Source organism: Pelophylax lessonae (assembly GCF_965119305.1).
Source record: "Pelophylax lessonae genome assembly, chromosome: 4".
In the NCBI taxonomy this organism is placed as follows: domain Eukaryota; kingdom Metazoa; phylum Chordata; class Amphibia; order Anura; family Ranidae; genus Pelophylax; species Pelophylax lessonae.
Window position 1 is genome coordinate 382,468,871 of NC_138771.1, and position 26,724 is coordinate 382,495,594.

The 26,724-nt window shown below is 45.3% G+C and overlaps 1 protein-coding gene across 2 annotated transcripts in view; it reads left to right on the forward strand.

The window, feature by feature from the left end:
* The window catches only part of FBXW11 (F-box and WD repeat domain containing 11), a 565,949-nt gene that overhangs the window by 150,164 nt on the left and 389,061 nt on the right, over window positions 1-26,724 (forward strand). For both annotated transcript variants that reach the window (XM_082256216.1, XM_082256217.1), the window contains one exon: window positions 9,520-9,610. In XM_082256216.1, the coding sequence (XP_082112342.1) occupies window positions 9,520-9,610 (91 nt within the window). The remainder of the gene's footprint in view (window positions 1-9,519; window positions 9,611-26,724) is intronic.

A 26,724-nucleotide genomic window follows, 5' to 3' on the forward strand; every position in this document is an offset into this window, starting at 1 on the left:
GAGAGGACGAGAGAGAGAGAGAGAGGACGAGAGAGAGAGAGAGAGGACGAGAGAGAGAGAGAGGACGAGAGAGAGAGAGAGAGGACGAGAGAGAGAGAGAGAGGACGAGAGAGAGAGAGAGAGGACGAGAGAGAGAGAGAGAGGACGAGAGAGCGAGAGAGAGGACGAGAGAGCGAGAGAGAGGACGAGAGAGCGAGGACGAGAGAGAGAGAGAGTGAGAGGACGAGAGAGAGAGAGAGTGAGAGGACGAGAGAGAGAGAGAGTGAGAGGACGAGAGAGAGAGAGAGTGAGAGGACGAGAGAGAGAGAGAGTGAGAGGACGAGAGAGAGAGAGAGTGAGAGGACGAGAGAGAGAGAGAGTGAGAGGACAAAAAATTGGCAAAATAAATGGAAAAAATGTTAAACACCGCGTTCGGTATTCGGCCTTCGGCCAAACATTTTATTATTATTCGGCTTCGGCCAAGAATTTCATTTCGGTGCATCCCTAGTTTTCATGGAAGAGTCATCAGAAGAAAAACTCTTCTACGTCCTCACCACAAAAATCAGCGTTTGAACTTTGCAAATGAACATATAGACAAGCCTGATGCATTTTGGAAATAAGTTCTGTGGACCAATGAGGTTAAAATTTAACTTTCTGGCCGGAATGAGCAAAGGTACGTTTGGAGAAGAGGAGGCACAGAATTTAATGAAAAGAACACTGTCCAACTGTTATGGGGGTGGATCAATCATGCTTAGGGGTTGTATTGCAGCCAGTGGCACAGGGAACCTCTCACGAGTAGAAGGAAAAATGGATTCCATAAAATTTCAGCAAATTTTGGATGGTAACTTGATGCCATCTGTGAAAAAGCTGAAGTTAAAGAGGATAGTTTCTACAAATGGATAATGATCCTAAACACACCTCGAAATCCACGGGGGATTACATCAAGAGGCGTAAACTGAAGGTTTTGCCATGGCCTTCACAATCTCCTGACCTCAACATAATTGAAAATCTATGGATAGACCTTAAAAGAGCAGTGCGTGACACAGCCCAGAAATCTCAAAGAACTGGAAGACTTTTGTAAGGAAGAATGGGCAAAGATACCTCAAACAAGAATTGAAAGACTCTTGGCTGGCTACAAAAAGCGTTTACAAGCTGAGATACTTGCCAAAGGGGGCAGTACAAGATATTAAGTCTGCAGGGTGCCCAAACTTTTGCAGGCCCCATTTTTTTGTTTTCTGTTATTTTGAAAGTGTAAATGACGAAAATAAAATCTAACTTTTGTTGACAAATTATAAGAATTTCTAATCTGTAATTTGATGCCTTTTGGAGATTTTTCCATCTTTCCTTGGCTTCTTTATGCACATTAATACAAATTTTTACCTGGGGTGCCCAAACTTTCGATCACCACTGTAGTACCTGAAATGGTCCTGGGGTCCAGTGAGCCACGTTCCCACCGTGTGGCGCTGCAATTTTCCCTTAGCTGACTGTTTTGGAGCTTATGTTTGTGTAGCCCGGCAGACATTTTTGTTTCCCATTGCAGTCTAGGGCGGCAATTTTCTTGTAGCCACGGGAGTGGTGCTCGGCGGTGGGCCTCTAGTTCCAGTACGGACGTTCCCTCTTCCTTGCCGAACGGCGTGGAGCATGCAGTTTGTACTTCTCTCTCTCCAAGCGGTGGTAGTGAGTCCCTGGGGCTGTATGATGCTTTCTCCTGCTATAGTAGTGTGCTGGGACCTGTAGTGCCATCGAGCGGTGGTGGAATTTTACAACATTTTTTCAAAAGTTTTTTTTGTGTGCACTTAGTGGTCTCGAGGTTTTAATATGGAGCCCCCAGAGCAAGTGTCACCGCCTGACCCACTGAGTCTGCGGGACCCTCTGAATCGCAGTCCACCCAAGCGGCAACAACAGCGGTCCTGCAGTCACTAGTGTCTAAAATGGATATGGCCCTTCAGAAGAAACATGGTAAAAAGGGCCTTCCGCGTTCACCTGCTTCCTCTGCATCTGAGAATTCCTATGTTGATATGGCTGCTCCGGATGCCAATCACCCCACATGGTCTGCGTCCACGCACTTTGAGTGCTAAGACATGGAGGATGAATCCTCTTCCACTACATCTGTGCAAAAAAATGCGCTTGTGGAGTCACTAATTGTATCTGTGCGGGAAACTTTAAAATTGGTACCACCAAACCTTTCAAGACGACTAAGGTGTTCCCCTTTCCTGCCTATAATTGACAAGGTGGTTGCTATTCAGTGAGGTTCCTTGAATTGCATGGTTGGGATACGTAAGAGTTTCACTAGGAAGTATCCTCTTAAAGAAACTGACAGTCCTACCAGTGGTGGATTCTCAGGTTTCCATGCTAGATAAGGTCGATCACCTACCAGTGGAGGATGCTCAGTCTCTTAAAGACCCTGTAGACAGGAAGGCTGAGTCTCTGGATCGCAATCTTTTCACTGTGGCAGGTTAAATTTTTAGGCTGGTGTGCGCTATTACCTTGGTCTCTCAGACCTTTAACGGAATGGGCAAAAATTCTGCGCCATGATTTTGAAGGGGGGCAACATCCCCCTGAGCTGGTGGAATTGGCGGACCAGCTGATGCAGGGGTTGCAGTAGATCTCTGATGCTTCCCTGGACGCGGCCCCGTTAGCCTGCAGGGGGTCTGTGACTGCGGTGACCCTTCACCGCATGATTGGGCTGAAATGCTTGTCTGCGGACCAGGCTTCCAAAAAGGTGCTGACGGATCTTCCCTTCTTGGGGGATCGTCTGTTCTGAGTTTTGATGGAAGAGATCATAAAAGGTCTCATGAGAGGTAAGAAAACCTTACTTCCATAGGTCACAAAAAGCAGAGAGCCTTGCTGTAAAGGTGGTCACAAAAAGCAGAGAGCCTTGCTGTAAAGGTGGTCCTCTCTTCTCAGCCCACAAGCGGCCCTTCCGTCCTGCGGGGGGTGCAGGATATGGGTTCAAAACCCTTCCGTGCCTTCTCAGGAGGTTCCAAGAGACCCTGGGTTGGTAAGTCAATAGCAGGTTCTGCTGGCTCCGCAGACAAGTCCTCCTTTGCCTTAAGGGACGACCTCACCCATACATGGGGTGGGGGGACGTCTTTGTTTCTTTCCAGACCTGTGGACCTCTTATTCAAGACAAATGGGTTCACCAATTGATCCGGCCCCGGTTACAAGATCGAGTTTCGGTCCTTGCCTCCAACGAGGTTTTTTCCTTCCAACCTGCACCTGTCCCCGATCGGCTTCAGGGCCTTATTAGAGAGGTACAAGATTTGCTCTCACAATGGGTTATTGTACCAGTTCCAGAGTTGGAAAGTTTTCAGGCGGTTTACTCAAACCTTTTCACTGTTCCCAGAAAGGAGGGGCACGGTCTGTCCAATCTTGGACCTCAAGGCCCTGAACCTTTTTGTGTGGGTTCAGAAATTCAGAATGGACTCCAGTCGCACCTTAGTGCCTTCCTTCATCAAGGGGATTTTCTAGCCTCTATCGATATCAAGGACGCTTACCTTCTTATCCCTATCTATGTCGGGCATCAGCATTTTCTTTGCTTCGCCATGGGCAAGGAGCACTATCAATTTGTGGCGTTAAGCTTTGGTCTCGCTTTAGCTCCTTGGGTGTTCACAAAAGTGTTGGCCCCGGTGCTTGTCTTGCTCAAAAAGAGGGGGATTGCGGTACTTTGGTACCTTGACGATCTCCTTCTGTGAGCAGAGTCTCGATCCGTCTTACAGGACGATTTGGACATCACTGTGCGAACTTTACAAGAATTCGGCTGGATGCTGAATTTTCATAAATCAGCCCAGATCCCATCCAACAGATTGGATTACCTCGGGCTGACATTGGATTCAGCCTTGGCTCAAACGTTTCTTCCAGAGGCAAAACCGCAAAAGTTGCAGCATTCTATTCAGCTCCTGTTGTCCAACTGCCTGTCATCTCTCAAGACTTGTATGCAAGTGCTGGGGTTGATGGTCTCCACCTTCGAGGCAGTTCTGTTTGCTCAGTTTCACACCAGACCTCTGCAAAGGGAGATTCTGGCCAAATGGGACAAGAATCCTTGGTCCCTGGAAAATCTGATCCGGTTGAATCGGAGTTCGAGGCGCTCCTTGCTGTGGTGGCTCCACTCCCCGGCGCTTCGACAGGGAAAATCCTTCCTTTTCCTCTACTTGATGGTGATTTCCACGGATTCCAGTTTGTCCGGATGGGGAGGTACCGTGGGCACAAACTCGGCCCAGGGTATTTGTACTCAGCCCAGGGTGTTTGGACTCGGGAGCTGTCCAGTCTGCCGACAACATCCTGGAAATTTGGACTATCAGGCTTTGCCTGTTCCAGTGGACCGATCGTCTACAGGGATGTCCGGAAAGGATTCAATTGGACAATGCCACGGCTGTGGCATTTGTCAATCATCAAGGGGGCACAAAGAGTGCCCTTGCGGCCAAAGACTTGGCCAGTATTCTAAGGTGGGCAGCTTGATATGTTTCAGCTCTCTGCTGTGCACATTCCAGGGGTGGAAAACTGGCAGGCAGACTGTCGGCAGGCCCCGAGTCCGGGCGAATATTCTCTTCTCCAGGAGGTGTTTCACCAACTGTGTCTCTGGTGGGGGACTTCCGATGTGGACCTTTTTGCTTCTCGCCTCAACCAGAAGGTTCAGAGGTTTGTGGCAAGGTCTTGAGATCCTTTGGCAGATGCCGCAGACACTCTCATGGCCCCTGTGGCCAGTATCTTATAATATATGCCCTTTCTCCATTACAGCTTCTGCCGAGACTTCTGTGCAGAATTGAGGCAGAAGATATTCCAGTCATTCTGTCGGGCCCGGACTGGCCTCGTCGGTCCTGGTAGGCAGGGTTGGTAAGACCGGTCGCCGATGCTCCTTGGCGGCTCCCCCCCCAGAGAAGATCTGTTGTCTTAGGGACCGATCTTCTATCCTGCTTTACAGTTGCTGGCTTTAACAGCCTGTCTATTGAAAGACAGGTACTGAAGGATAGAGGATTGTCTGATTTGGTGATTCCTACTCGAAGAGCTAGAAAATCATCTTCCCGGAAGGTGTACATTACTTTGTGATTTTCTGAGGGTTTCCCCCTGTTCTTTTTCGTTATCACGCCCGCTGGAGCTTCTGCAAAGTGGTACAGAAAAGTATTTGACCCTGGGCACCATCAAGTGCCAGATTGCCGCCTTGGCAATTTTATTCCGAAGCTTCGTTGGCCACAAATTCTTTGGTGCACATCTTCGTGCAGGGGGTTCGCCGTGTGGCTTCTCCAGTAAGGTCCCTGGTGCCTCAGTGGGATCTTAATCTGGTGCTGTCGGTTCACACAAGGTGGCCTTCCTGGTGGCTATTACTTCGGCACGCAGGGGCGGCATGCAGAACTGGCTCAGTTATCCTGTTGGTCGCCTTACCTGGTGGTTCTCTGTCCCTGTCAGTCATTCCTTCCTAAGTTTGTCTCTGGCTTCCATTTGAATCAGGATGTTGTGTTGCCATCGCTGTGTCCTTAAAGCGGAGTTCCGGGCACAGAAGTCATTTTTTAACAAACATTACCCCCGGGACAGTCAGGGCTAGCACATTCCACAATGGCTAGCCTCTGATCTGTCCCGGTTCGCACTTACCTTTTAGAAGAAATACTTACTTATAAAATTTCTTCCACTGCGTTTCCATCTCTCTTGTGGGCAGCTGAAGCCGGCGCAGTCCTCTTCTGTGTCTTCTTCCGCGTCTTCTTGTCCCAGAATGCGCCTGCATCGGCCCCTCTCGTCACTTCCGGTGCGGTGCCGCATTCCTAAACCGCTTGCCCAGAAGCTGTTTAGCAGGGGAATGCGGCGTCGCCCGGAAGTGACGAGCGGGGCCGGTGCCGTCGCATTGATTCCTGGGAGCGATGACGTTCAGCTCCCAGGAATCATCGCAGCGCAGGAAGTGACAGCGGAGCCGCGGCGCTGAGGGAGGAAGTACCCTGAGGTGAGTATTTACGATCGTCGTTTACAAGGTGAGTTTTTTAAAAAAAACCTAACTATCCAATTCCTTTTCAGGTTATGCTGAACTAGCGGACGGGCACAAAAAAAAAATATCGATTTTGTGCCCGGAACTCCGCTTTAAGCCAAAACATCCAAAGAGATTGCCTTACATTCTCTGGATGTGGTGCAAGCCATCAGGGTGTAACTGGCGGTGACTCAATTGGCGGTGAGTCAATTCCCAAATCGGGTTCCTTATTTGTCCTTACGGATGGTTCTCGTAAGGGGCAGGCCACATCTGCTGCGACCATTTCCGGATGGATCAGGCCGACGGTGGTGCAGGCCTATTCCATTAAGGGTCAGATTCCACCTTTTCCTGTTAAGGCGCATTCTACGAGGATGCTTAGTGCCTCCTGGGCCTTCCTTCAGGTGTCAGTGGTCCAGGTTTGCAAGGCGGCACCTGGTCATCTACGTACATTCACCAAGTTTTAAAAGGTTGATGTCCTGGCATCTGCGGTTGATGTTTTTGGCTGCAAAGTTTTGCAGGCCGCTGTTGCAGAGGCTACAGCCTCTTGTGGGTGTGTTTTTTTTTTTTTTTTTTTCTCCTTCCTTGTAAATGAGCCCCAGTTGGTCCTGGTTGGGCACTTTGGTTACCTGTTTGGCTGTTTAGCCCTTTTGAGATTTCGGTTCTTTTTTCTGAGTTTCCCACCCCTCATTATGACACTGCTTTGGGATGTCCCAATTGTCAATGAAGATAAGAAGCTGTGTCTGTCCTTGAACGAAAGAGAACTGGATTTTTGTCTTACCGTAAAATCCTTTTCTCTGATGTTCATTGATGGACACAGCACCCACTCCTCTGTGGAATTGGGTTATGTATTCTTGTGTCACTGTTACTAAACGGAGATCCTATAGCAGTAGGTGGGAGTATACCCTCTGGGACACCCTAGGGGCGTAGCTGAGCTTTAACTCTTTTTCACCTAGTGTCCTTCTCCTATGAAGGGAAACATAACCCAACTGTCAATGAAGATATGAAGCTGTGTCCGTCAATGAACGTCAGAAAAGGATTTTTTCCTAGCAAAAAAAAAGGGTTCCTAGCAAAAAAAGGGATTTAAACTTGAAAACAAAATGCAGAAACTACTTCTCAAAACGTAATGAATAGAGACACATGTTTTATTTTTTATGCATATCTGCTTGAAGTTCAGCTTTTAATTCCTAGGTTCATGCTGTTCTATCTGTGTTTTTATCCATTTTCCGGTGTTTGTGATGTGTTTTTCAGGCATGTCAAAAAACATTTAAAATGCATAAAGAAAAAAACAATTTTGAAAAAAAAAAAAGTTTTTCTTCATTGACATTATTTAGTCTGTAGGTAAGTTATAGAGTCCACAATCTGATCTATCACAATGTACTGACCTTATTTCTTGAGGCCCAAAAATGCCAGAATAGTACAAGCATCCCACTAATTACCCCTTTTTGGAAAATAGACAGTCCAAGGTATTTAGTAAGAGGTATGACTAATTTATCAATTTATTTTTTTAACATACGATCACTATTGCAGTATAGAATCATAATTGTAACGGTGGTCAGGGACACTGACTGGTGACAGTATAGTGCTGGTTATATATTTCTCTTTTACTTAAGTTTTTTAAAGCTTTAACCAAAGAAACCGTACACAATCAGTGTAGATGCTGAACATTTTCCGATAATGCACAAAATTTCCTCCTGTATTGAAAATCATTAAAGACCTCACCTTTACAACAAGGTATGACGAGGATAATGAATTGGCTAAAGAGTAGACTGTTATATAAAGACCTTTCAGTTGTAACAAACGCAAGTAAGACAATAAGGCCATTGGATCAATGTCGTACACACCATCACACCTAGTTCTGCTTCCTGGAGACTCTTAAACCCTTTGGGGACTGGAGTCCCTGTAGTCAGGAGTGGAGGCCCTTTTCCCAACCGACTGTCACTTCAGGGTCTCCAAAATTCCGGGTCCCAACTGCTCCACTACTAATGCCAAGATGACTGCAAGTCATTCCTCTCTTCTGTACTACTGTCCTGGAACCCCTCACCCTGTAATGGGGATACCCCTGAGTACAACAACCTGTCACTCTTAAAGGACTAAACCCAAATAGCAGTGACACCTAGCATCCGTCCAGGACCCAACCTTGGCGTCCTGTACAATAAGTGTGTGTGTATATGTATATATGTGTATATATATGTGTGTGTGTGTGTGTGTGTGTGTATGTATATGTATATATATATATATATATATATATATATATATATATATATATATATATATATATATTATATAGTATTTCACAAACACTGAAGTAATGACACTTTGCTACAATGTAAAGTGGTGAGTGTACAGCTTGTATAAGACCATACAGCGGTTTAACAAAGTCCACTCAAAACAGGCCTCGCTATGGGTCGACCAAAGAGGTTGAGTGCACAAGCTCAGTTTCATATCCAGAGGTTGTCTTTGGGAAATAGATGGATGAGTGCTGCCAGCATTGCTGCAGAGGTTGAAGGGGTGGGGGTGTCAGCCTGTCAGTGCTCAGATCATACACTGCATCAAATTGGTCTGCAGGGCTGTCGTCCCAGAAGGAAGCCTCTTCTAAAGATCATGCACAAGAAAGCCCACAAACAGTTTGCTGAAGATAAGCAGACTAAGAACATGGATTACTGGAACCATGTTCTGTGGTCTGATGAGACCAAGATAAACTTATTTGGTTCTGATGGTGTCAAGCGTGTGTGGCGGCAACCAGGTGAGGAGTACAAAGACAGGTGTCTTGCCTACAGTCAAGCATGGTGGTGGGAGTGTCATGGTCTGGGGCTGCATAAGTGCTGCTGGCACTTGGGAGCTACCGTTTATTGGGTGAACCATGAAAGCCAACATGTACTGTGACCTACTGAAGCAGAGCACAATCCCTTCCCATAGGAGACTGGGTCGCAGGGCAGGAACGACCTCAGCCTTGCTAAAGAAGCTGGGGATAAAGGTGTTGGATGGCCAATCATGTCTCTAGTCCTAAACCCTATTGAGCTTCTGTGGGGCATCCTCAAATGGAAGGCGGAGGAGCGCAAGGTCTCTAACATCCACCAGCTCTGTGATGTCGTCATGGAGGAGTTGAAGAGGACTCCAGTGGCAACCTGTGAAGCTCTGGTGAACTCCATGCCCAAGAGGGTTAAGGCCGTGCTGGAAAATAATGGTGTCCACACATATTGACACTTTGAGCCCCATTTGGACATTTTTACTTAGTGGTGTACTCACTTTTGGCAGAGGTTTAGACATTATTGGCTGTGTTATTTTGAGGGGACAGCAAATTTACACTGTTATACAAGCTGTACACTCAGTACTTTACATTGTAGCAAAGTTGCTTCATTTCATCAGTGTTACATGAAAAGATAGAATAAATAAATATTCGATTTACAAAAATGTGAGGGGTGTACTCACTTTTGTGTGAGAAAAAAATAAAATAAAAATAATATACGATTTTATAGGGAGGGAGGGAAAATTGAAAAGGTCGTGCATTCATAGACAAAATGTGTTTATATTTTCTCTTTTGTAGCTATACTAATTTACCTGTATTTTTATTTATTTTTTCCCCATCCCAGGGATCAGTATTTATTTAAAAACAGACCGACTGACGGCCCGCCAAATTCATTTTATCGGTCCTTATATCCCAAAATAATTGAAGACATTGAGGTATTTATACACATACACTTTTTTTATTTTTTTTATTTGATGAATGGAATAATAGAGCTATAACTATGCATTCTTCCACCGCCAAATATTCTTTTCTGTTGTGTTCAATGGATTACATAGTTACATAGTTAGATTCCCCAACTGTGGTAAAATGTGTAAAGGGTAAATTAGCTACTTCAGTTTCAGACTTTTTAATTAGCGCTTTTTCATCAATATACTGCTGCCTACATCAAGACTAGACACAAGCAAATAAAATAAAAAAAAAAGTAGGCTAGCCTTGAGTAGCTCCTCCTACTACCAGCCTGTCTCTGTTTTTTTTTGCTAGTGTGAAGAGTAGCCCAGTTTACTAGCACCATTTCTGTTCAATCTAGACAATACTTTAGTAAAATTGTGCATACTTATTGGTCTTTTTAAGATAAAGCAATTATTTCCTAGATTTGCAAGGCCGCCATCTTGTTCTTTAGTCTTTCTCAAAGTACTATGTATGTGTTCAGGCTTCATATGATGCCAGCCTCAGGTGGCTTATAGCTGCAAGCAGGCCAATTTTTTTTTCTCTTGTTTTTTCATGGAACTGTTTGCGATTGTTTGCTGTTAGGTGGACATATATTTGTGAATACCATCTGTTTTTGAGTGTGATGTAGATGCAAATTGACTGCATTGTTTGGTGTGATTCCAATGCCACCTTTAAGAAATTGCAGTTGTGCCCAAGCCAGTTGTTGTGGAGTAGGGTTGCGAAGTCTTTAAAGTGATTGTAAAGTCTTGTTTTTTTTTTTTTGTTTAAACAAATTTGTTATACCTATCTGCTGTGTGCTGTTGATTTGCAGAGTGGCCAGGATTCCCCTCTTCTCAGGTCCCTCTTTACTGCTCCTGGCCCCTATCTCCTGTCGAGTACCCCTACAGCAAGCAGCTTGCTATGGGAGCGCCCGCCGTGAAGCTGCTATTTGGCCCCTCCCCCTCTCTCTCTTGATTTGTTATTGGTTAACGGACTTTGACCGCTGCAGGAGCCAATCGGGAGAGAGAGAGAGTCCTGTACGGACATCATCTTTCAGCAATCCCTAGCCACGCAATCTTTAGTATCTTCATTCAGGGGGTTTGACATGTGGCTCCACCTGTGGTTTCTTTTGCTACCATAGGATTTAAACTTAGTGTTCTCTCTGTTCTCCAGAAACCTCCATTTGAGAATATTCGGAAGATACCCTTGACTAAGTTGTCCCAGAAGGGGGCATTCTTGGTGGCTATCACCTTGGGCCGCAGGGTATCGGAGTTGGCAGCACTATTCTGTCCTACTTCCAATTTAGTGGTCCATAGAGATAAAGTGGTTATTCATCCCTGTCCATCATTCCTGCCCAAGTTGTGTCTGACTTCCATTTGAATGAGGGCATTGTGTTGCCTTCCTTGTGTCCCAAGCCGGCTCATCCCAATTTTGCTTTGCATATCTTGGATGTGGTTTGGGCATTTCGAGTGTATCTGCCAGCTACAGAGTACTTTCGGAGATCACACTTGCTCTTTGTGTTTACACAAGGACCAAGAAAAGAGCTGGCTGCTTCTTCGGCTACCATCTCTAGTTGGATCAGACAGACGGTAACTCAGACCTATTCTATTAAAGGTCTGAATCCCCATTTCCCAGTCATGGTGCATTCTTCTCGCGATTAGTACTTCTTGGGCCTTCCGACATCTAGCGTCCCGATCTCAGATTTCCAAGTGGCCACTTGGTCGTCAGTGCATAGTTTGACCAAATTTTACAAAAAATATATTTTGGCATCTACGAATGCTTCTTTTTGCTGCAAGGTTTTGCAGGCTGCTGTTTAAGAGGGGCTGCTCCCTCTTGGAGTGTTTTTCTTTAAATTTTTATTTTTCAGTTTGGTCTCCTGGGACCCGGTTAAGGCTCCTGTGTCCTCGCTAGAGTTCTTGTGTTTAGTCTTGGGTTATTTTTCCTTTTGGACGTACCAGTAGTTAAGACTTATGTAGCGCTGTGTCCGTTGATGAACGAAAGAGAAAATGGGATTTCTCTATTGTTCGACAGACGCAGCTCCAGATCTTCATAGACCATTGGCAGGAAAAAGCTTTACATATTGCATTCAGCTTTGTATGGTTTGGAAAAGCATTTGCGTTGGTTGATTGTGTTATTTTCCAAGCCTGTCGCGCAACAAATACTACTCTGAGTATAGACTATTTCGGCTGTCCTGTGTTACTGAACAAGTGGATGGGGTTTACTGTCTGGAGCGAAGCTGTATTTTTTGGAGTTCTTGTCAGTGCTGTTTGTTCTTTAGTGCAAGGAGTCGAGAAAATAAATGATTATCTGGGAAACAAGATAAAGGAGCATAGGAATCCATCTAAGATCATCGACAAGGGACCTGAGCGCTGATCCACTGTGACAGATTTCGGGAGACCCTGAAAGGGGCAGATACTAGCTTCAAAACTGAATTCATTTGGTAAGAGGCTATTGGGTTTCTTTTCCACTGAGTGTGAAGAAGCGCACTATCCCTCCCACTGCACAGGGAATCATCACTCCTAAGGCCCCTTTCACACTAATGCGACGCAATTTTACCGCGATTTTGCCGCGATTTCGCGGCGCGATTTTTGCCGCGATTTTGCGAGCAATGGCAAGTCTATATGCCTCAAAACGCATTAAAATCATGGAAAAGTAGTGCAGGAACTACTTTGAAGTCGGTGCGACTTCAAAACGCACTAATATGAATGGGGCTCATTGAAAATAATGGGAAACGACTTGTCATGCGATTTTGCGGTCCAAAATCGCGGGACAAGTCGCACTAGTGTGAATGGGGCCTTAGGGTGGCTGTTTTTTTGCCCTTATTTATTTTTCTGCTGGTAAGAAGCAAGCAAGCCTTAAAGGTTGTGGGATTCACATATATATACCCAACACGTTTTGGTTGTGGAATATTCAATATGAAATCTCACTTCATCACTTGAACATACGGTTTTTGTTTATCCAGAACCTTAGGGGTTCGGACATTTTGATGTGGGACATTCTTTTTTGGACTGTATTGGACCCCTTTTAGAGGGTTTTTTTGCACCATTATTTTGATTTCTACTTATAATTTTGTGTTTGTATCACAAAACTATGAATTGATCAGGTCACTGTGCACTTGGTGGCATTGGTATTATTGGTGTCATCATACCCCTTTGTTGGGGGATTATATATTTTAATTTATATATCTGCTTTGTATAACACCATCAGTTATATTGTATCATCACCTTCACAGGTTGTGACACCTGTGTTTTATATCACTTCAAAAGTGTTATTTTAGTTTTAGCGCACCAAACTATTTTATTTTTCATGAAAAGGCTTTACCACGCCTATGGGGGCTGTCCCTGCAGGCGGCATAACACCACACACTCTGCTACAGCAGCCAGTTTGTTTTTGCCTAGTTTAGGAATAGGACCTAGTTCCCTGCTTGGACTTCGGTCTTCGCTATAATAGGGAAATTTATTTTTGTGATTTTTTATTTTAACTAGTTGAGTTCCTGGAGAACTACAAGCAACAGCCGGCTTTGGTTTCGGACTGGATATTCTAGAACCTTATGGTCTCCTAGCCTGGCCAGCGAGCGTTAGAAGGTATTGTCCAGAGCTAGGCCTCACCACGACCGAGCCCCGATAGATTAGGACGGGCCTGCGGGTGGACAAGTCTCTCTGGGACGCGATCGACCTGGAATGCCCTGAGTCGCAGTGTACCCCCTGGCTGGCAGCACCCCCATCCTGGGTGGGAGGTGGTCTGTGCAGAGTGGCGCCCACCTGGTACCATGGTATGGTGAGTAATATTGTCCTCCCAATCCTCTGGCGGTCTCAGGGTGGACTTGGGGCCCCTCCCTGGAATAGTCAGACCCTCGGGGCTCCCTCGGTTTCCCTGGCCTCTGGGATACTAGGCCTACCCCTTCCAAGTCTTTTTCTCTACTGATAGCAGGTCCTACCTCTGAGGGGGCGGGAAAATTGCAGCCACGGTGGCTTTTTTGTTCGGTGGTGGCCTTGTCCTGGTAGGGTCCCTTCCTAGGGATCCTCTGATGCCTCTTGTCTGGGACCCCCTCGGGGGATCCTGGGAGGTTTAACGTTTAAAAACCCTACCTTGTGAAAATTCCCTACCCTCGTCACTTCGTCACATACGTCATGGAACAGCTGAGCAGCTTACCACTGCGCATGCTCACAGCTCCAGATACGTCATTGAACAGCTGAGCAGCTTAGCAGTGCGCATGCTCGATGTTCCGGAGGGTAGGGAATTTTTTACAGTAGTGTGTTGTAACGTTACACCGCATCAGCTCTTGCCGCGGGTACATTAAAACACCCCCGCTGCAACATGAAATCATCACCGCTCCTACCCCTGTGACTTCCCTGATCTCGGCTACTAAATGTAAAAGCGGCGGGTGTATGAAAATATAAATCACGGAGATCTCGGCTCCATGATTTATATTTTCATAGAGCTGCCGCCGCTTTTACATTTAGTAGCCGAGATCAGGGAAGTCACAGGGGTAGGAGCGGAGATGATTTAATGTTGCAGCCGAGATGTTTTAATGTAACCGCGACAAAAGCTGATGCGGTGTAACGTTAAAAAACCCTACCCCGTGAAAATTCCCTACCCTTTGGAGCTGTTCAATGACGTTGGTGCACCGGAACTGACGAGGGTAGGGAACTTTCACTGGTAGGGTTTTTTCACGGAACACTGGCGTGCCGTGGGGGACGCCATTTTGCTGTAGATTCAGGCTTTCTATTCTCCTGTTGAAATGCATGGGCAGCAACTTTTTGTTCCCCATAGGAATGCATGGGGCGGCCATTTTCTTGTAGTCCACAATGCTGGACAGGCAAAAGGCATGTAGCATGAAAATCTTTCTATGACAGGCTGTGCTTGTCATTTCCTGTGAAGAAACGTTTTACTTTCACAAGAATGTGCTGGCAGTCTCCTGAGTGGTTTGGTAACGTTTTCTGGGATCCCCTGTAGGTTTTACTCACCCGCTCTATTGACTAAGTTAGTGGTGGGATCGCGATTTAGCGACTTTTAAAGTGCCACTGCATTTTTTTCATATCCGTGTAATATTGAGTCCCAGGGTACTTTTTCACCTACAGACCCCCCTAGGAGTGGCTGCGGAACCTTTTGGGTCGCACCCCCTGTCTGCGCTCACGGCAGTCTTGGAAAGCCTTGTGTCGAAGGTAGATTTTGTATGTAAAAGCATTGCTAGCCGCAAACCCCCTCTGCTTTATCCTCCCTTGGTAGTTTCCTCAGATTCTGAGGCAGTCTTGGCCGCCACAGACTCAGTCCACCCTGAAGGGGGTCAGTGTCTTCGCATTCTGATGGGGAAGAGGACCTGTCCTCGTCCGCCGCTGCGCAGGAACGCACATTGGTTTGGAGCACTGAGTTGCACAGCATCGGGTTCACAGTTGTCTTTTGGCTCCTGAAAATCCCAAAAATCGGACAAGGTGTTCCCTTGTCCGGAACTTTTTGACAATATTGTCAATGAACAATGGTGGCACATAAAGCACATGCTAGTGGTGCCTTAACGCAGTTATCCTTTTGCAGATGCAGTATCCACTAGGTGGTGGACCGTGCCACCTAAGGTGGATCATCCGGTTTCCATGCTGAATAAGTCTACTGTGGTTCCAGTTGAAGAATCCTCGGCCTTCGTGGACCCTGTGGATAGGCGAGTGGAGTCTCTATCTCGCCATCTGCACGTGCTTGCGGGTTCCATTTTGAAACCAATATTTTTGAATATCATGGTGTCTGACTGTTACTGAATGGATGCAGCTACTAAGAGGTAGCTTGGAAGCTGAGCAGCTCCTCCCAGCGGTGTTGGAACTAATGGACCAGATGGCTCAAGCCCTGGTGCTCATGTGTGATGCGTCCCTGGATGCGACTCCCTAAGTGGCCAGAGTGTCGGCAGTGGAGAATTGCGATTTAGATGCATGGTGTGTTTTAAAAAGCTGGTCTGCGGACCAGGCTTCCAAAAAGGCTTTGACAGATCTTCCCTATTTGGGGGAGAGGTTGTTTGGATCCTCTGGACGAGTGGATCAAAGGCCTTATGGGGTGAAGAGTACTCTTCTTCCTTAGTACTCTAAGGGCAAGACGCCATGTCCTAGATGGGGGCCTTCCTTCACTGCTTATAAGTGTCTTTTTTGTATCTCCGGGTCGCAAGAAAAAGGGAAGCCGTTGAGGTCTTCCGAGAATTCCAAGCAGCCATGTTCAGGTAAATCAAAGACCGGCCAGTCCGGATCTGCGGACAAATCCTTGTCTGTATGAAGGGGCGCCCTTACCCGCTTCTTGGGTGGGGGGGGGGGGCGGGGAGGGCGTCTTTGCTTCTTTCTGGAACCTTGGACTTCCTTGATTCAGGGCAAATGGGTTTACAAACTGATCCGATCAGGGTACAAGATCGAATTTCCAGTCTCCTCCTTTGGACAGATTCTTCCTGTCCAACCTGTCTCTCCAGACCAGTTAAGGGACCTATGGGAGGCGGTACAAGATCTTCTGTCACAAGGGGTGATTATACCAGTTCCCTCGCAGGAACGCTTTCAAGGGTTTTATTCAAACCTGTTTACTGTGCCCAGAAAAGAGGAAAAAAGTACATCCAATTCTGGATCTCAAGGCTCTGAACTGTTTCATGTGAGTACAGAGGTTTTGCATGAAATCTATTCGAACGGTAGTGGCGTCACTACACCAGGGAGACTTTTTGGCTTCCATAGGTATCAAGGACGCATATCTACACATCCCTATCTATGCTGGACACCAGCGGTTTCTACGCTTTGTCGTAGCAGAAGAACATTATCAATTTGTGGCGTTGCCCTGATGGCATTGTTGCGCCAACGGGGGATTGCGGTGCTGGGGTTTCTGGACGATCTCCTATTGAGTAAAAGAAAATAAAGTGCAGCGCTATAAAATTACAAATAGTGCATAAAATCATTCACATTAAAATGTATAAAATGCACAATAAAAAGCATGTGGATCATAAATCATAAAGTCCTTAAAAGCTGATTTCCAAAGTGAAAAACAGGAATATTTAAAACGACACTGCAAACGTGACTCCTCCACCACAGATAATACAGCCTCTCACCTCCTGTATTCGACCACTAGGGGGTCACAACACTTTGTATCAGTAAGCCAGAGGCAGCCAGAAGATCTGTATATCCAGGATCCAACAGGTTCACAGAAACTCGTGTATGGCAATCCGGAAAAGATAAATAAAACGATCTAATGCTCTCCGCTTAATTAAGGACATTTATTAAAGTAAAAAATAAAGCATCACTCACAAGCAAGGCACTGTCACAGTGCCAGATGAAAGCGAAAGTGCAGACATGTGTTCCAGGATCTCAGAGAGCTGCGGGTGACATCAGACTCCTTCCCCCGTATGCATTACGTCAATAAGCATGACTTCCTCAGCTGCCCCTGCTGAGGAAGTCATGCTTATTGACGTAATGCATACGGGGGAAGGAGTCTGATGTCACCCGCAGCTCTCTGAGATCCTGGAACACATGTCTGCACTTTCGCTTTCATCTGGCACTGTGACAGTGCCTTGCTTGTGAGTGATGCTTTATTTTTTACTTTAATAAATGTCCTTAATTAAGCGGAGAGCATTAGATCGTTTTATTTATCTTTTCCGGATTGCCATACACGAGTTTCTGTGAACCTGTTGGATCCTGGATATACAGATCTTCTGGCTGCCTCTGGCTTACTGATACAAAGTGTTGTGACCCCCTAGTGGTCGAATACAGGAGGTGAGAGGCTGTATTATCTGTGGTGGAGGAGTCACGTTTGCAGTGTCGTTTTAAATATTCCTGTTTTTCACTTTGGAAATCAGCTTTTAAGGACTTTATGATTTATGATCCACATGCTTTTTATTGTGCATTTTATACATTTTAATGTGAATGATTTTATGCACTATTTGTAATTTTATAGCGCTGCACTTTATTTTCTTTTACTGCATATTATAGGTTTTGGTAGGTTTGACCTATCCTGGTGTACAGCTGCTTACCCATCCATTTGATTTTAAGCGCTGAATTTTTATTTTTATTGTATATTTTCCCAATCCTATTGAGAACAGATCTAACATAAATAGATTACCTTGGGTGTAAAAGACATTGCACCAAGTCACGCTCACATCCCAATTGAAGATTAACAAATAAAATACAGATGTCGATTGGTCCAGGCCAGTAGGTCCCAACCACATCTAGTAAAAATGGTGGACTTTAAAGGGTGTGAATGGTGCAATACTAATAGTTAGTAGCCAAGACCGGACATGTGTAAAAAATAAATTTTATTAATATTCCATTAAAATTGATCAGGAAATACATACAATTGTACAATCATGATTGATACAGATAACTGGTCCAAAAACAGACAAAGCCTGTGAGTATATACAGCCAAGATGTAAAGGGTTTTGACGCGTTTCGATAAACACATGAGGTTCAAAATCTGCTTTCTCAGAGACCCTTTGGGAACAGACTCTCATTTAGCCCTGATGGGCGACCGAACGATCACTGTCGGCTCCTTGCAGGAATTCGGGTAGACCATCAATTTCAAGAAATCCACCCGGATTCCTTCCTTGAGACTGGATTATTTGGGCCTGACTCGGGATTCAGCCTTGGCGAGGGTCTTTCTTCCCCCGGACAAGCTGCAAAAGTTGCAGGAGGCGATCCGTTTGTTGTTGGCAAACCATATGTCCTCTCTGCGAACTTGCATGCGGGCCTTGGGTCTGATGGTATCAACCTGCGAGGCGGTTCTGGTTGCTCAGTTCCATACCAGACCTTTGCAAAGAGATTCTGGTCAAATGGAACAAGGATCCTAAGTCTTTAGACACTTCGATTCGGTTGATCCACAACACAAGATCTGCTCTCTTATGGTGGCTTCACTCTCCAGCACTATGCCAGGGCACGTCCTTCCCGTTGTTTTGGATGGTGGTAACCACGGACGGCAGCCTGTCAGGTTGGGGCGGGGTACTTCGGAAGTTCTGTGCCCAGGAAACCTGGACAGTAAAGTGTCCAAACTACCGATAAATGTTTTGGAGCTCAGAGCAATAAAGCTTTGTCTGAACCACTGGATGACTTGTCTGCAAGATTGTCCGGTTCAAATTCAATTGGACAATGCCACGGCTGTGGCTTACCTCAATCACCAGGGGGGCACCAGTAGTGTTTTGGTGGCCAGGGAAGTGGCCGAAATCTTTGCCTGGGCGGAACAGTTTGTTCCAGGTGTGGAGAACTGGCAAGCGGATTACCTGAGTCGTTGTTGGATGAGGGGGAGTGGTCCCTACACCCAGAGGTGTTTCATCTCCTGTGTGTCAGGTTGGGGACACCCGAGGTCGATCTGTTTGCTTCTTGCCTCAACAAGAAGGTGCAGAGGTTTTTAGCCAGATCTCGAGATCCTCTGGCCGGCGCCACAGACGCACTGGTGGCTCCTTGGGGTCAGTATCTGCTGATTTATGCCTTTCCTCCGCTGAAACTTCTGCCAAGTCTTCTACGCAGAATAGAGATGGAAGGGTGTTTCCGGTCATTCTGGTGGCTCCAGACTGGCCTCACCAGTCTTGGTACGCATACCAAGTAAGTTTGGTCGCCGATGCTCCTTGGAGACTTCCTCTCAGGGAAGATCTGCTGTCTTAAGGTCCGATCTTCCATCCTGCTTTACAGTTGCTGGCTTTAACGGCATGGCTATTGAAAGCCAGGTGTTAAGGGATAGAGGTCTTTCTGACTCGGTGATTCCTACAAAGTTGAAGACTAGGAAGTCGACCCCCAGGAAGATATATCATCGTACGTGGAAATCGTACATTTCATGGTGCGAATCACTGAAGGTTCACAATCGCTTGGTTTCGGTTGCTAGGGTTTTGGCCTTTCTGCAGAAACGGGTTGAACAGCGGTTGGCTTTGGACAATATCAAAGGCCAAGTGTCGGCTTTGGCGATATATTTTCAACGCCCGTTAGCTACTCATGGCTTGATTTGTACGTTCATTTATGGAGTGCGCTATATGGCTCCTCCGAGGCGGTCCCCGCTACCTCCGTGGGATCTAAATCTGGTATTTGTTCTTCAAAAGCCTTCAAAAGCCTCCTTTTGAGAACATTCAGGAGATTCCTCTGCCTTCATTGTCCGTCTGCCTTTTTGGTGGCCATCACTTCTGCCCACAGGGTGTCTGAATTGACGGTGTTGTCCTGCCGTTCACCTTATCTGGTGGTCCACAGAAATAACGTGGAACTCTGACCAAATCAATTTTTTCTCCCTAAAGTGGTTTCTGATTTTCATTTGAATGAAGGCATCGCGCTGCCTTCAGTCTGTCCCAAGTATCCTAAGGAAATTGCTTTGCATTCGTTGGTCATTTTAGTTGGCAAACTTCAGACTGGCTTGTACGTGTGCTTTCTTGAGGAGAAGGACCTGGCGGGCCCTGTTTGATTTCAATCCATGGCGCGCCCTGTTTGATTTCAATCCATGGCGTGCCCTGTTTGATTTCAATCCATGGCGCGCCCTGTTTGATTTCAATCCATGGCGCGCCCTGTTTGATTTCAATCCATGGCGGGCCCTGTTTGATTTCAATCCACGGCGGGCCCTGTTTGATTTCAATCCATGGCGGCGTGTTGTTACCTATTGTTTGGCGGTGGTCCTAACTGCCTTGTGAACATTTACAAGCTCCTCCTGTGTAGTTCTTGGCTGAGCCCTAACTTTTCTCATGATCATCCTTACCCCAAGAGGTGAAAGCTTGCATTGAGCTCCATAACGAGGGCAATTGATAGTTATTTTATATTTCTTCCATTTGTGAATAATTGCTCTAGCAGTTTCCTTTTCACCAAGCTCTTGCTGATGGTCTTGTAGTCCATTTCAGCCTTGCACAGGTCAATAATCTTGTCCCTGACATCCTTTGACAGCTCTTTGGTCCCACCCGTGATGGTGGGTTGGAATGGAAGAAAGATTCAGTGGACAGATCCTCTTTTTTTTTTTTTAACCACTTAAGCCCCGGAAGATTTTACCCCTTCTGACCAGGGCCTATTTTGCGTGAATTTAACGGACAATTGCGCGGTTGTGCGAAGCTGTACCTAAACTAATTTGACGTCCTTTTTTTCCCCACAAACAGAGCTTTCTTTTGGTGGTATTTGATCACCTGTGCAATTTTTTTTTTTTTTTTTTTTTTGATCATGCGCTATAAACAAAAAGAAAAGGGCGTCAATTTTGCAAAAAAAACAATATTCACATTTTTTTTATATGAAATTCCCCAATAAAAAAAAAATGCAAAAATCAAAATTTGTTACATTTTAGGCCAATTTGTTTTATGCTACATGTTTGGTAAAAAAAAAATCGCAAAAAGCGTATTTTGATTATTTTGCGCAAAAGTTATTGCGTGTACTAACTACGGGAAAGATTTTTGTCATTTTTGTTTTTATTTTTTTTAACGAGTAATGGCAGCGATCTGCGTTTTTTTTTTTTTTTCTTTTGCGCGATTGCCACTTTGCCGCGGACAGATCCAGACCCTTGACTGACATTTTTGACACTTTTGGGGTTACCAGTGACATTACTACAGTAATCAGTGCTATACATATGCACTGTTACTGTAAAAATGACGCTGGCAGGGAAGGGGTTAACTTTATTTGAGAGGGAGGGGTTATGTGTGTCCCTGGGGGCATGCTTCTAACTGTGATTGGATATGGCTTGAGGTGTAAGAACAGAGATGAACAGTCCTACATAGCAGAACCGTATGATCTCCATTCTTACACAGGGAAGAATGACGGGCGGCTTTGTTTACATTAGCCGCCTGCCTTTCTCCCGCTGTAACGGACAATCGTGAGCGCGAGGCGGACATGGGGTCCGATGGGCACACGCGCGGGGGGTCCGTGAGGGAGCGGGACCGCGCCTCTGGCGGCGCTCGCTCTCTAGAGCCTCACAGGCTAGCGACGTAATCCCACGTCGCTTTGCCTGTGAGGGGCTGACCGCCGCAGTGAATAGTCGTGCGGCTGTCGGCAAGTGGTTAATGCACATGAGTTGTTTAAATGAAAATCCGCATCTGTGTACCACATGAGCACATACTGTAGCCAGTCTGTGGGAGCCAGATTTATTGTTGGTCGGTAGGGGATAAAATGCTTATTTTACTCACTAAACTGAAACTCAATTTATAACATTTGTATCGCGATTGTCTGGATTTTTGGTTAATATTCTGTCTCTATCATTTAAAAATACACCTATGATATACAGTATTTTACAAAAGTGAGTACACCCCTCACATTTTCGTAAGTATTTTATTATATCTTTTCATGTGACAACACTGAAGAAATTATACTTTGCTACAATGTAAAGTAGTGAGTGTACAGCTTGCATAACCGTGTAAATTTGCTATCCCCTCAAAATAACTCAACACACAGCCATTAATGTATAACGGAAATGGGCCCTGCGCTTAGATGTGAATAAATAAATAAATTAGTTAACAATCTGTGAAAAATTCGTGAATAAATATAAGTGTGTTATAAGCTGCTAGCTGCAAATAAAGTGCATGTGCCTTTAGAAAGTGAAACCAGTGTTGCAGCGCTGCTTAAAATTAGTATCAAAAATATGTGCAAATATAGCAAAATAATACGCAAGTATAACAATATATACGAACCAGGGACATGCAAATTTCTCAAGTTGCTACAATTCCTTGATCATATAAAAAGATTAATGCATAAATAAACATCATACATAATTATCAAAGTGCTAGTGACTTGTGCATAATGTGCAAAAAAGCAATTCATAAATGTCCCTTCAAGTGCTGGTGAATCCTCTGTGTTAATCACTTAGGATGGGCTCCCCCTTGTGGTAATGTACTCACCACAACACGCTAGATCATCAGCTGTTTAGCAATTCATATCAGCTTTCCTTGCCAGTGCTGTAGGTACAGATCCTTCTATAGTCCTGCTTGCTTCATATGTCCTCTTATTTCCTCAGATATAAAATAGAGGCCAAACATGGTGAAGTACGTTCCATAAAGTTTATTAAAGCAAACGGACTGATACTTACAAACAAACATGTAATACAAGCAACATGGAGACTCGGCTCGGTTGTTGCTGCTCACACAGCGTGCGCCTCACTGGCCGGAAGTGACTGCGGGTCCGCTCAGTCAATCGCTAGACGCGTTTCGCCGCCCAATCACGGCTTCCTCTGTAGCTCACAAATAAGCTGAGCCAAATAACTCTGAGGATCTGAAAAAAAAAAAAGAAATGTTGCTCTACATGAAGATGGCCTAGGCTAGAAGATTGCCAAGACCCTGAAACTGAGCTGCAGAACGGTGGCTAAGACCATGAACAGGACAGGTTCCTCTCAGAACAGGCCTCGCCATGGGTCGACCAAAGAAGTTGAGTGCACAAGCTCAGTATCATATCCAGAGGTTGTCTATGGGAAATAGACGTATGAGTGCTGCCAGCATTGCTGCTGAGGTTGAAAGGGGGTGGGGGGGTGTCAGCCTGTCAGTGCTCAGACCATACGCTGCACACTGCATCAAATTGGTATACATGGCTGTCGTCCCAGAAGGAAGCCTCTTCTAAAGATGATGCACAAGAAAGCCCGCAAACAGTTTGCTGAAGACAAGCAGACTAAGGACATGGATTACTGGAACCATGTCCTGTGGTCTGATGAGACCAAGATAAACGTATTTGGTTCTGATGGTGTCAAGCGTGTGTGGCGGCAACCAGGTGAGGAGTACAAAGACAAATTTCTTGCCTACAGTCAAGCATGTTGGTGGGAGTGTCATGGTCTGGGGCTGCATGAGTGCTACTGGCACTGGGGAGCTTACAGTTCATTGAGGGAACCATGAATGCCTACATGTACTGTGACCTACTGAAGCAGAGCATGACCCCCCCCCTTTTGGAGATTGGGCCACAGGGCAGTATTCCAACATAATGACCCCAAACACACCTCCAAGCCTTGCTAAAGAAGATGAGGGTAAAGGTGATGGACTGGCCATGCATGTCTCAAGACCTAAACCCTATTGAACATCTGTGGGGCATTCGCAAATGGAAGGTGGAGGAGCGCAAGGTCTCTAACATCCACCAGCTCCATGATGTCATCATGGAGGAGTGGAAGAGGACTCCATTGGCAACCTGTGAAACTTTGGTGAACTCCATGCCCAAGAGGGTTAAGGCAGTGCTGGAAAATAATGGTAGCCACACAAAATATTGACACTTTGGGCCTAATTTGGACTTTTCCACTTAGGGGTGTACTTGCTTTTGTTGGCAGCGGTTTAGACATTAATGGCAATGTGTTATTTTGAGGGGACAGCAAATTGACCCTGTTATACAAGCTGTACACACTCTCTACTTTGTGGCAAAGTGTCATTTTTTTCAGTGTTGTCACATGAAAAGATCTAATTAAATATTTACAAAACTGTGAAGGGTGTACTGTTGTGAAATACTGTATGTGTGTTTATATGTGTGTATATGTATGTATGTATATTTTGGGTGCCATCTCCTTTAGATCTTTTTTCTTACCGAGGCCAACGGGTATCTGGTCCTTTCTTTCTGACTTTTTTTTTTTTTAACTTGGTTAAGAGCCTTGTGTTTATGGTTTAAGTGGGCATAGCCAACCTCTCTCATGCTTTGTACTGGAAGATTCTTGAGAATTAATTTACCAGGTAAGGACCATACTTTTTGAAGAATCCAAAACCAAGGAAAAAACTGCTCACCATGAATGCCAACTTTTATTTATTATTGTCAAATGTCCAGGCAGTTCACCTGATGTCATGACAGCTCCAACACATTTCTCCTCACAGGAGCTTAAGCCGGGTACAAACGGGCCGAATGTCGGAGGTTTAAAAAAAAAAAAAAAAAAACGGTCCACATTCGGCCTGTGTGTATGTCGGGCTGTCTGATGTGCATGCTGGATAACCAGCTGCTGGGCGACCCCTGATCGTGCGCTCAGCCAATAGTAGAGTGCGCAGATCAGTGTTCTGGCAGGAGGGAAGGGGGGGGGGGAGGGTGTCATCGCTATACCAACTTTGCTTAGTATAGCGGCTCTTACCGGAGCTGTTTTTTTTTTTTTTTTTTTTGGTTTAGCACACTGGGTTAAACGGAAAAAAATGAATAGTGTGTACCAGGCTTTAGTCACAGGGTAAGTGTACATGAATGAACACCATCTTTATAATTAGCACTAAAAACCACACTTATTCTTCACTGACCCTTCAATCGACCTGGTGAGTTATGTGGACAACTCCACTGCGCAAAAAAGCAGTCTGACAGTGGATAAACAACAATACTATTGTTACATGAAACCCTCATCAAATAGCACAGTTGCAAAATGTGGCTTAAAATGTGGCACTGTATCAAAGTTAATCAGCCCAAATTGTGTACATTTATCATTACAGGCAGTCCCCGGGTTACAAGCAAGATAGGGACTGTCGGTTTGTTAAGTCGAGTTTGTTTATAGGTCGGAACAGGTACATTTTTTTAAGTTTTTAGCTCCAGCCAAAAGAATCGTTTTTAAGTTTTTGGATAGCATATGGAAGCGTTAACACCCCTTTCTTAACACTTTCTGTCCCTTTGACAACTGGATTTTGAAAATTTTGGGTTGTTGTGGAAACCAGAATAAATGATAAAGCTTCAGTGGAGACACCTTTTTCCCATGAGAACTCTTGCAGGAGTGAATTTCCCTTCCTAGGGGTAGATTTCTCCTCACTTCGTGTTCTCTCTCCATTTGTAAGTAGGAGTCATTTGTAAGTCGGATGTTTGTAACCCGGGGACCGCCTGTACATTGCTAGTAAGCAAAGGGCCTGATATGGTACAATTTTTAAACTATAGCCATGCACCAAAAATATAGAATGTAAAAAAAAAAAAACTAAAATAAACTCACTAATGATGCCACCATATCTTTTTTTTTTTTTTTTTTTATTTTCAAAACACAGAAAAAAAAAAAAAATAACATTAACAAACAGTACCAAAAAACAAGAAAACCTTCAATCAGCAAGGATTGAGCGGTTACAACTATTGGTGCTGGCACTCCCAGGTCCCCCCCATTAGAGTAATGATATGATCAGCGGTAATGGATACAGCAAAAAAAGACTCATTCATACAAATGCAGAGGCTACAGAGAGCAATGTATACAAAGCACAAGCAGGACCAGGCAGAGGAGAGCAACACATGCAAACAAAAGGGGACTAGATATCCAGCTGCCCCATAGCTTTTCAAATAAATGAGGCCGACCTCTCAGTTCAAATGTTGGTTTATACAAAGTAAGGCCGCCGTTAATCAATTGGAGCCAAGTGGCCACAGCGGGCCCCGTCGGCCCATTCCAACTGAATAGGATAGTCTTTCTGGCATAAAAATAAAGAATGTGAAGCAGTCGCTTACTGTGTCTAGAGACTGTCAGATCCCCAAACACACCCAGCAAACAGTTCTTGGGGTGTAAAATATTGGGGATACCAAGGGCAGAGGACAGGAAGGAGTCATTCTCAGACCAAAAAGTAGACACCCGTGGACAGGACCAAAAACAGTGACGAAAGTCAGCAGGCTCCCCATAGCCCCGAAAGCAGTCCCAACTTAGTAGCTGTCATGGAATGTTTTTACTTGGATTAGGCGGTCATTGGATGCGAAAACAAATTTGTGATACGTTTCGGAAAACTCCAGTCATCCTCGGCAAGTTCTACGCCGAGGGTTAACCAGCGTGCCTGTGCTCTCACAAATCCAGGGCTGTTGTCAGCATTCAGGAAGGAATAATACTGGGAGAATAATTTTAGTAGTGGCAGGGTCTCTAAGCAACTTTTCTAGGGCAGCCATATGTAGAGGGGGTTACAAGGGAGCCAAACTGGGCATGCATAGCATGTCTGAGTTGGAGGTAGTAAAACCAGGACGAAGGAAGGTCGAAGGTTTCCCGAAGCTGCTGAAAGGAACGAAACCCCCGGGCATCGTATAGATGATTGAGGTACTTGACCCCCCTAGCAATCCAGAAGGAAGAGGAAGTAACTTTCAACAGTTCAGGGAGCATAGGGTTGTGCTAAATCGGGTTGTTGGGTGAGGAGGTCAAAGCTTACGCAGAGAAGCGTCGTATCACCGTTTGGAAAAGAGAGTAGTTTGCAACATTGAAGTGCCCGGACATGGTGGGACTCTGATACACAATGTTATGTAGGCACTCAAGTGATGCGACAATAGCTGACTCAGTGGTAGTGCAGGCGTTCTGAGAGGAAGGGTGC